We start from the raw sequence: 12,132 nt of genomic DNA, 5'->3' as shown, positions 1-12,132 counted from the left end.
ATACCAGTTATGAAAATTGCACTGAGGTAACTTATAAGGCCATTATTGCACATATGGAAATTGACGCTTCAAAATTGCGAAACCCCTCCCACAAAGTCTACACTGGCGACCAATTAATGCATGCATAACCTTCAAGATATGCTCAATCGTACACAGAATTATCTATGGCCTTGCACTGGACTACACGACCGAACTAATTGATCTACCAATAAGAAACTTGATGGAAACAGCAAGATCATCCCTAACCCTACACTACTCCAGATGGAAAGGCCTGAAATACAAATCATCATAAGCCTCCAGCTTTTCCTTTATAGGAACCCAACTCTGGAACTCACTGCCAAAAGACCTGAAACTCATGAACAACCTTGTAAACATCCTAAACCTCTGAAAAAAACTAAACACACACCTTTTCAGGAAATTCCTCCCCTCTGTGTCTGCATAATCTGATAACCACTGAAACATCCAAAATAACATCAGAAATGGAAAACAACGATGCATACTTCACTCTCGCAAATACTACCTATTTCCCCTATATGAGCTGTAAATGCAGTCTTTGCTATTACTGACCATTTGTATTAAGGAATACACATCAATTAACTGAAATTCTGTAACTGTCTCTCTTGTAATATGTAAGCCACATTGAACCTACCAATTTATGGGAAAATGTGGGATACAAATGCAATAAATAAATAAATATGCACATGTGTAAAAGTATATATGATGGCAACATCACACAAACATGTATGTGCACTCTGTGTAAGAGTGTTCTGGGGTGGAATTTGGAAACAGAATGGATGGAATATGATTTACACAAGATCACGCATATTGTATGTGTGTACACATTTATACCCACATTCAAGCAGGCATAAAGTTCACACTTTCAATCTAGGAACCATTTATGCAAGAGTTTTTGCTAGTATTTATAAAATAGACTGCAAACCTTTTGGCTCTTTCAATCCAGGTGGCCAGTTATAAAATTACAAAATTCAAACTGGTTTAACACTTGCTGTTGATGCAATCACAACCCTTAAAATAGCAAGTTATATGAATTCTCAGTACTCAAAGAGTCACATTCTTTTCAATGATATACAAAAAATGGAAGGAAAAGACTTCAGAAGCTCAGTCAGATAATATCAGTCCTTGGATATCAATCCTTTCACTGAGCAGCTTCCTGATCAGTTAGAAAAACCTCCCCTAATATTGTCCTTAACATAATCTATGGCTGAACATTTTAAATCTCAAACTTATGGGAAAATTCCATACAACGAGCTACTATAGGTGCTTCTCTCTTTTGATGTAATAGACAAAATCTATGCTTGTTCATTCTTCTTTTCAACTGTCTTATGGTTTTAACCGCATAGAGTTTCAAACATGGATTTTACCAACGTAGAGTTTCAAACATTTTCAGATCTGAAGAAGAAGGGTTACCTTCGAAAGCTAATCAGAACATGTATTTAGTCCAATAAAAAAGGTATCATCTTATTTTCTTTTCTCTGTTTTTGTTTTATTTCTATTTATTACCTTTAAAAGTGGACTAACACGGCTATCACATCACTTTACTCAAACATGGATAAATAAGTATATAATCCACAAACTTGCTGTTAGAATCCATTTTATGTCTAAGCTTATATATTTTTTGGTCAATGGGATTTTGAAATTCATTCATTTGTAATGTGATCAAACAGGTCTTACAACTACCACATTTAATAATGACCCAACTGAGATTGTGTCATTGTTTAGCCATAGATTATGTTAAGGACAATATAAGGGGAGGAGACAGGGGAAGGAAGTTAATACAAACTGAACAAAGGTGGATTTATAGGTTGCAGACTTTAGCCCCTAAAGGTTTATATGTCTATGTAGTATGGGCATTTCTTTAGTAATAGACTTTCTTGAGGATAGTTTTATATGGATTAGACTAGCATCACATCAGTGAATTGATTGGCTGTAGATTCATGGTGTCTTTTATAAACAGAGAGCGCCAAGTTGAATTCTAGAGTTAATCGCTGGAAGACAAAAGCACTTTTGTAACCGTAAGGTTTATGTTTGTGTTTATTAAAAAGCTTGATATCCCGCTTGATAAACTGTAAGCCACAGTTTAAAAACTCAATTAATTATTAAAATAGAAAAGAACACCATAAGACAGGAAAGGAAAGACCAGTTAACCAGAATCATACATACACATTCGTGAGAGATCTGGAAACATACACTAGGCCCTTGGGATAGTCAGACCCAACCCTGAAGCCCAAAAATCATGGTGGAGATTTAAAAGCTATTTCAAACAGATGAGTTTTTAGCAAAACTTTAAACTTATGAAATGATAATTCGGGTTGAATATAGGGAGGGAGGGAATTCCAAAGATAGGGAGCTAGGAAATAAAAAGTAGAGGAACGGGTAGATTCATAGTGTGCAACTCTGGGAGAAGGAAGAACCACCCGGTGAGAATTCAATGAACGAAGAGCACGAGAGGGAGTATTACCACAGAAGCGAGATAAGCCAGGGTACCAAGATGTAAGACTTTATGAGTTAAACATAAAACATTGAACAGACGTTTACATTGTACTGGGAGCCAATGTAACTGAAGAAAGAGGGGGGTGAGTAACATGATCGTATTTTCATGTCTTTCACGTGCTGCAGTTATGCAATATTTGTAATCTATGAAGGATGAAATTCTGCAGAGAATTGAATTACAGTAGTCGAGACGTGAGATAGGTTTTTACTTTGATTTAAATCCTAGGTTTGACTTCTTAAATGGAACCAAGTAATAATATTCTAATGAGTCTGATGACTTTCATTTAAAGGGCAGATTGTGGGGCAATGGTTGATGAAGCTCCTGATGAAGCAGTAGTGAAATGTAACCAATCTAAAGCTAAGTTGCCATTTTCCAGCTATATAAAAGTTATAGATAAACTACATTATGTTTGCTCTTAAAAAAGTTAAGTATTTATTTAAACATTTGAAAAAAATGGGGAAAATTGGTTGATAAAATAATAAATATTAGCTGGGAGTTTTTTCTGACTCATGAGGAAGCTGCTCAATGAAAAAGGATTGATATCCAAGGACTGATATTTTTCTCTTCGTCCCATTTTTTGTATATCACTGACAGAGAATGTGACTCTATGAGTACTGAGAATTCTTACAACATGCAGTTATAAAATTATCTACTGAGTATACCATTAGCTAGTTGATACTCTTTTTAGCTGGATTAATCTATTCTGCATAGGTACTCTTCCTATTTTGGCTACATAGTTCCCTACTAAGTCTTTGAAAAGTGACTCCTTATGTTACTGATCATGATTTCCACATGGCACACTGACTCACCAGTGCTAGAAGAATCTCCTTGTTTGATGGCTGTAGTGTGACAGATTCTCTATAAACCTGTAAAGCTTCTTCATATTTCCCTGTATTGTAGTAAAGAGCTCCAAGTCGTGACAGAATCTCTGAGTTCCTTGTGACTTTCAATGCTCTAAAATCAAAGAATGGACAAATACTATGAAAGAGATGTTTAATTGCTTGTTTTGCAGAGATGAATAAACTTCACATCCTTAAACATTGACAGATGGAGCATACACTTCAACACCTATCTCTACAAATATGTTTTAATCAGAATACAGATTCCCATATTGAGGATGACCTGACATAATATCATAGTATTAGTTCTATTAATTAAATTCTGTTAGTTGGGTACACAATGATTGTAGCTCACAGGTATTCCAGCTCAATTGTGTATTTCTACTCACAATGCCATACATTCTGAAACAAGAGATGTAATTTTGCAAGCTCAGTTTCATGCATATGTGGAAATGGCCTCTCAAATTCTGACTGGTAGACATCTACTGGGGGAGTTAGCAATATGCACAAAGATTATAAAATAGGCTAATTTATATGTATATTTATGAATTTTATGAGAAAACATTTATACCTGTATTCCAGCAAGTATAAATATCAATGCAGCGAAGATACTTACCTGTAGCAGGTATTCTCCAAGGACAGCAGGCGTTGTATTCTCACAAGTGGGTAACGCGGCACCATGTTGCCCTGTCCGGGCTTTATAACAAACTTTGAGAGCACCTTTAGTGTTCACTCTGGTGGATCCTCTTCTACTTCTATCCCTCTGCCTGTCGGCGTACCTCAGGGTTCTGTTCTTGGTCCCCTCCTCTTTTCTATCTACACTTCTTCCCTTGGTTCATTAATCTCATCCCATGGCTTTTCCTACCATCTCTATGCTGATGACTCCCAAATCTACTACTACTACTACTATTTAGCATTTCTATAGCGCTACAAGGCATACGCAGCGCTGCACAAACATAGAAGAAAGACAGTCCCTGCTCAAAGAGCTTACAATCTACCTTTCTACCCCTGATATCTCACCTTGCATCCAAACCAAAGTTTCAGCGTGCTTGTCTGACATTGCTGTCTGGATGTCTCAACGCCACCTGAAATTAAATATGACCAAAACCGAGCTTCTCATTTTCTCCCCCAAACCCACCTCCCCGCTCCCCCCCATTTTCTATTTTTGTTGATGGCTCTCTCATTCTCCCTGTCTCCTCAGCTCGAAACCTTGGGGTCATCTTTGACTCTTCTCTCTCCTTCTCTGCTCATATCCAGCAGATTGCCAAGACCTGTCGTTTCTTTCTTTACAACATCCGTAAAATCCGCCCCTTTCTTTCCGAGCATTCTACCGAAACCCTCATCCACACCCTTGTCACCTCTCGTTTACACTACTGCAATCTGCTTCTTGCTGGACTCCCACTTAGTCACTTCTCCCCTCTCCAATCGGTTCAAAACTCTGCTGCCCGTCTCGTCTTCTGCCAGGGTCGCTTTACTCATACTACCCCTCTCCTCAAGTCGCTTCACTGGCTCCCTATCCGTTTTCGCATCCTGTTCAAACTTCTTCTACTAACCTATAAATGTACTCACTCTGCTGATCCCCAGTATCTCTCCACACTTGTCCTTCCCTACACCCCTTCCCGTGCACTCCGCTCCATGGATAAATCCTTCTTATCTGTTCCCTTCTCCACTACTGCCAACTCCAGACTTCGCGCCTTCTGTCTCGCTGCACCCTACGCCTGGAATAAACTTCCTGAGCCCCTACGTCTTGCCCCATCCTTGGCCACCTTTAAATCTAGACTGAAAGCCCACCTCTTTAACATTGCTTTTGACTCGTAACCACTTGTAACCACTCGCCTCCACCTACCCTCCTCTCTTCCTTCCCGTTCACATTAATTGATTTGATTTGCTTACTTTATTTATTTTTTGTCTATTAGATTGTAAGCTCTTTGAGCAGGGACTGTCTTTCTTCTATGTGCAGCGCTGCGTACGCCTTGTAGCGCTATAGAAATGCTAATTAGTAGTGGTAGTAGTAGAAGTAGAGACATGCTTCACCATGCATGCGCAGGTGCCTTCCCACCCACTGCGAGGACGCGGTTACCGCTCTTAAATACTACAGCAATAAAAATAGGAGATAACTTCTAGAGGAGGTGGGAGGGTTTGTGAGAATATAAGGCCTGCTGTCCTTGGAGAATACCTGCTACAGTACATATCTTTGCTTTCTCCATGGACAAGCAGGCCATTAATTCTCACAAGTGGGGTATCCCTATTCAGGCTCACCGAAAACAACAAACTATGGTCAATTGGGCCTTGCAACGGCGAGGTCATAACTCAGATTAACCTGAAACAGTGCAGCCTGGAACAGAATAAAATAGGCCTGGGGGGGTGGAGTTGGATTCTAGACCCCAAACAGAATCTGCAACACTACACAAACTGACTATCACGTCGGATATCCTGCTCAAGGCAGTAATGAGATGTAAATGTGTGGACTGAAGGCCATTTCACAGCCTTGCAAATTTCTTCAATGGAGGCTGACTGCAAGTAGGCTACAGATGCAGCTATGGCCAAAAGAAACAAAAAGTTGGGCGGACTGTGGGGCCTTGTCCACTCCATGTAGTAGGTCAATACTCGCTTGCAGTCCAAGGTGTATAGGACAATCAACTGATTCAGACGGAACTCCGACACAACCTTTGGTAGGAACTTAGGGTGTGTGTGGAGGACTACTCTGTGATGAAACGTAGTGTACGGTGCATCCACTACTAGAGCTTGAAGTTCACCCTACAAGCTGAAGTAACAGCCACCAAGAAAATGATCTTCCAGGTCAAGTACTTCAGATGGCAGGAATTCAGTGACTCGAAAAAGCTCTCATCAGCTGGGTGAGAACGACATTGAGGTCCCATGGCACAGGCAGAGGTTTGAAAAGCAAACCTTCAAACCTCTCATGAAGCAAACTAGAGGCTGTTCAGAGATGGGCTTACCCTCTACACGTTGATGATAAGCACTAATTGCACTGAGGTGAACCCTTATGGAGTTGATCTTAAGACCAGACTGTGAAAAGTGCAGAAAGTATTCAAGAAGGGATTGTGTAGGACAGTAAACAGGATCCTGGGCAAGGCCTAGATTGCATTGAGGCAAACATTTTCCATTTGAAAGAATAACATTTCTTAGTGAAATCTTTCTTGGAAGCCAGCAAGACCTAGGAGACACCCTCTGACAGACTGAGAGAAGCATATTCTAGGCTCTCAACATCCAGTCCGTGAGGGCCAGAGACTGAAGATTGGGATGTAGAAGAGGTCCCTCGTTCTGTGTGATGAGGGTCAGAAAATACTCCAATTTCCATGGATCTTCGGAGAATAACTCCAGAAGAAGAAGAAATCATATGTGCTGAGGCCAGGAAGGCGCGATTAAGATCATGGTCCCATGGTCTTGCTTGAGTTTCAGCAAAGCCTTCCCCACAAGAGGAATAGGAGGATACGCGTACAGCAGACCCGTTTCCCAGTGCAGGAAGACAGCATCCAACGCTAGTCTGTCGTGGGCCTGAAGTCTGGAACAGTACTGAAGGACTTTGTGGTTCAGTTGAGTGGCAAAGAGATCCAATGAGGGGGTGCCCCACGCTTGGAAGATCTTGTGAGCAATGCCCATATTGAGAGACTATTCATGTGGTTGCATGACCCGGCTCAGTCTATTGGCCAGAATGTTGTTTTTGCCCACCAGATAAGCCCAGCGCCACATCTGGACAGCCTCCTGATACGGAGGGTGTGATCCAGTGCCCCCCTGCTTACTGGTGTAATACATTGCAACCTGGTTGTCTGTTTGAATGAGCACAATTTGGTTGAACAGATGATCTCTGAAAGCCCGTAGCTCCAAAAGGTTGATCTGAAGACCCCTTTCCTGGAGGGACCATGCTTCCTGAGTGTGCACTCCATCTACATGAGCTCTCCAACCCAGGAGCAATGCATCCATCATCAGCACTTTTTGAGGCTGAGGAATTTGGAATGGAAGACCGAGGGTCAAATTTGATCAAACAGTACACAAGAGCAGAGAATGAACAAGGTCTGGAGACCCTTGAATGACATCTTCCAGCTCTTCCATAGCCTGGTACCACTGGGTGGCTACGGTCCATTGGGCTGATCTCATGTGAAAGCGTGTCATGGGTGTCGCATAAAATGTGAAGGCCATGTGGCCTAACAACCTCAACATCTGTCAAGCTGTGAACTGCTGAGAGGTTTGAACCTGAGAGGCCAGGGTGACCAGAGTGTCCGCCCTCAGTCCTGGGAGGAAAGCTCAAACCTTCTGCATATTGAGCAGGGCTCCAATGTATTCCAATTGTGCACGGTAAAGATGGGACTTGGGGTAGTCTATAACAAACTATAGGAGCTGCAGCACCTGAATAGTCCTCCACATGGAATCTCGAGCACTGTCCTCAGATGCGGTCTTCACCAGCCAATCATCAAGGTAAGGGAACACAAGGACTCACAGTCTGTGTAATGACACTGCGACTACCGCTAGACATTTGGTAAATACTCTGGGAGCTGACACGAGGCCAAAAGGCAACACATGATACTGGTAGTGATTGTTCCCAGCCGAAATTGAAGATACTTTCAATGGGCTGGAATATCAGTATGTGAGTATATGCATCCTTCAAATCCAGAGAACATAGCCAATCATAAACCATCCTGAACTTTTCTTCGACCAGAAATTTGTTTAGGGCTCTTAGGTCCAGGATGGGACGCATCCCCCCATCTTCTTTTGCACAAGGAAATACCTGGAATAGAATCCCTGCCCTTCTTCCCCTGGTACATAAGTACATAAGTATTGCCATACTGGGAAAGACCAAAGGTCCAAAAAGCCCAGCATCCTGTTTCCAACAGTGGCCAATCCAGGTCACAAATACTTGGCAAGATCTCAAAAAAAGTACAAATAGTGGATTTTCCCCAAGTCCATTTAATAATGGTCTATGAACTTTTCCTTTAGGAAGCCATCCAAACCTTTTTTAAACTCTGCTAAGCTAACTGCATTTACCACATTCTCTGGCAACGAATTCCAGAGTTTAATTACACGTTGAGTGAAGAAACATTTTCTCTGATTCGTTTTAAATTTACTACATTGCAGCTTCATTGCATGCCCCCTAGTCCTAATATTTTTGGAAAGAGTAAACAGACGCTTCACATCTACCCGTTCAACTCCACTCATTATTTTATAGACCTCTATCATATCTCCCCTCAGCCGCCTTTTCTCCAAGCTGCAGAGTCCTAGCCGCTTTAGCCTTTCCTCATAGGGAAGTCGTCCCATCCCCTTTATCATTTTCGTCACCCTTCTCTGTACCTTTTCTAATTCCACTATATCTTTTTTGAGATGTGGCGACCAGAATTGAACACAATATTCGAGGTGCGGTCGCACCATGGAGTGATACAAAGACATTATAATATCCTCATTTTTGTTTTCCATTCTTTCCCTAATAATACCTATCATTCTATTTGCTTTCTTAGCCGCAGCAGCATACTGAGCAGAAGGTTTCAACGTATCATCAACAATGACACCTAGATCCCTTTCTTGGTCGGTGACTCCTAATGTGGAACCTTGCATGACGTAGCTATAATTCAGATTCCTCTTTCCCACATGAATCACTTTGCAGTTGCTCACATTAAACGTCATCTGCTATTTGGACGCCCAGTCTCCCAGTCTCATAAAAAGAATCGGTTGGCCCGCTGGATGACCAGGGTGTAAAAGGGACGATCAAGGAAGACAAAGAAATAGCACAAAAACTAAATGAGTCCTTTGCCTCGGTCTTCACCGAGGAAGATTTGGGAGGGATACCGGTGCCGGACAGGGTATTCAAGGTTGACAAGTTGGAAAAACATAATGAAATATCTGTAAACCTGGAAGACGTAATGGAGCAGTTCTGCAAACTGAAGAGTAGCAAATCTCCTGGACCGGATGGTATTCATCCCAGGGTACTGATAGAACTAAAATATGAGCTGGCAGAGCAACTGTTAGTGATTTGTAATTTATCCTTAAGATCGAGCATGGTACCGGAAGATTGGAGGGTGGCCAATGTAACGCCGATATTTAAAAAAGGTTCCACAGGAGATCCAGGAAATTATAGACCGGTGAGTCTGACGTCAGTGCCGGGCAAAATGGTACAGACTATTATCAAGAACAAAATTACAGAGCACATTCAAAAGCATGGACTAATGGGACAAAGTCAACATGGATTTAGTGAAGGGAAGTCTTGCCTCACCAATCTGCTAAATTTCTTTGAAGGGGTAAACAAACATGTGGACAAAGGTGAGCTTGTTGATATTGTGTATCTAGATTTTCAGAAGGCGTTTGATAAAGTCACTCATGAAAGACTACAGAGGAAATTAAAGGGACATGGGATCGGAGGTAGTGTCTTACTGTGGATTAAAAACTGGTTGAAAGATAGGAAACAGAGAGTAGGACTAAAAGGTCAATATTCGCAATGGAGAAGGGTAGTTAGTGGGGTCCCTCAGGGATCTGTGCTGGGACCTCTGCTTTTTAACATATTCATAAATGACATAGAGATGGGGGTAACTAGTGAGGTAATCAAATTTGCTGATGACACAAAGTTATTCAAAGTCGTCAAATTGCGGGAAGATTGTGAAAAAGTACAAGAGGACCTTAGAAGACTGGGAGACTGGGCGTCTAAATGGCAGATGACATTTAATGTGAACAAGTGCAAAGTGATGCATGTGGGAAAGAGGAACCCAAACTATAACTACGTCATGCAGGGTTCAGCGTTAGGCGTCACGGACCAAGAAAGGGATCTAGGTGTCATTGTTGATGATACGTTGAAACCTTCTGCTTAATGTGCTGCTGTGGCTAGGAAAGCAAATAGATTGTTGGGTATTATTAGGAAAGGGATGGAAAACAAAAATGAGGATATTATTCTGCCATTGTATTGCTCCATGGTGCGACCGCACCTCGAGTATTGTGTTCAATTCTGGTCGCCGCACCTCAAAAAAGATATAGTGGAATTAGAAAAGGTGCAGAGAGGGGCAACAAAGATGATACAGGGGATGGGGCAATGCAATACTTCAGGTTTCAATATCAAAAATGGTTTGCGACTCTTTTGTGTTTCTTTCGAGACATCTGGGCAGGGCCGGTCTTAGCAAGTGCGGGGCCCAATGCAGACCAATTTGATGGGGCCCCACCCTAGCCCTGCCCCCACCTAACTCCGTCCCCACCCTAGCTCCAGGGCCGGCTACCCCTCCCTCTGAGTTCCCGGGCTGCTCCCTCTGAGCTCCAAGGCCCCCAGCTCCAGGGCTTCCCCCCCCCTAGGGCTCCCAGCTCCAAGGCCCCACTCCCTCCCGGTCATTTTTTAACACCCCCTCCAAAATCCAGTACTAGGTATGCCGAGAATACAAAACACTCTAAGACCTATTGAGCAATTCTACCATACCATAAGCAGTCATTTCTACGAATCACACAAAGAAAAGGAAAACATCTTAAAACACTACAGTGAGCACTAGAACATCAATTTACCTATTGTAAAATGAAACCTGACAGAATAGTACAGATCGTCGATCCTGCACAGTCAGTGCCAACTGAAAGCCATGTCTTTTTCACAAACACAGATACACCCTAATCCACTATAGAATAAGTAGTAATATTTAAACTTTCTATTTAGACAAAAATTAAACTGAACCCCCAAGATGCCAGAATCTGCATACAATTCAACACCACAGAAACAGAAAATGACCCCTAGTACTGTGCAAAATATAAAGACAGCAGATGTAAATTTGAAAAAACTAACAAATACCAATCACCACTTTACAAATTAACAAATAGAAATAAAACAAATACAGAAAATAAAATAATCCCATTTTATTGGACTAATACATTTGGCTTCCAGAGGCCAAAATCTCCTTCCTCAGGTCAATACAGTATAGTACTGTTACAGTATCCTATCCTGACCTGAGGAAGGGGGTTTTCTTCTCTGAAAGTTAAGTTGAAATGTATTAAAATTAGTCCAATAAAAAGATTACCTTATTTACATGTTCTATTTATAAACATTTATTAACACAGCTACAATACTATATCCTAAAGCAAAAAAATAAAAATATATATTTTATTTACAGTTTGTTGTCTCTGGTTTCTGCTTTCCTCATCTTCTTTTCACTGTCTTCCTTCCATCCAGCCTCTGTCATCCAGTGTCTGCCCTCTCTGCTGTCCCCTCCATCCAATGTCTGCCCTTTCTCCCTGCTCCTTCCATCCACATCTGCCCTCTATCTCTGCCCCTTCCATGATCCATCCACCATCTGCCCCTGTCTGCCCTCTGTCTCTCCCCCATCCATTCACTGTCTGCCCTTTCTCTCTGCCCCTTCAATCCACAATTTGACCTCCCTCTCCCATCCATCCGGGGTTTGCCCTCCCTCTCGCTACCCCATCCAGGATCTGCCCCTCTCTCCGCCCCTTTTTCAGTCCCCAGTTCCAGCCCCACTATCCCACCAGTCCCCCATTTCAGCCCCAGCCCTTTTCTCCCACCAGTCCCGAGCTTCAGCCCCCCAGCCACTTCTCCCTATCCCGTTTTCAGCCTCCAGTCCCAGTACTAGCTCCCTTATCCCACCTACCCTCCTTTTCAGCCCCCAGTTCCAGCCCCCTTCATCCACATGCCTTGTATTAGGGCCCCCTTTTCAGAACCATTCTCCCACCTGACCCACGCATGGCCCATTTTCCCACCAGCCCCAGGCATGGCCCCCATTTTCCCATATGACCACTTCTCAGACCCCAGTGCCTGCCCCCTTCTTCCATCCGAGAAGCCCCTCCCCAGTCCCCTTC

At 42.4% G+C, this 12,132-nt stretch overlaps 1 protein-coding gene across 1 annotated transcript in view; it reads right to left on the bottom strand.

Annotated features, from left to right (window-relative positions):
• TMTC1 (transmembrane O-mannosyltransferase targeting cadherins 1) overlaps positions 1-12,132 on the bottom strand; it is a 1,359,696-nt gene that overhangs the window by 163,027 nt on the left and 1,184,537 nt on the right. The window contains 1 exon segment of the mRNA XM_030213674.1: positions 3,322-3,466. Coding sequence (XP_030069534.1) covers positions 3,322-3,466 — 145 coding nt within the window.

The sequence above is a fragment of the Microcaecilia unicolor genome, chromosome 9, assembly GCF_901765095.1.
Source record: "Microcaecilia unicolor chromosome 9, aMicUni1.1, whole genome shotgun sequence".
Classification (NCBI taxonomy): Eukaryota; Metazoa; Chordata; class Amphibia; order Gymnophiona; family Siphonopidae; genus Microcaecilia; species Microcaecilia unicolor.
This window is presented reverse-complemented; position numbering and strand designations above follow the sequence as displayed.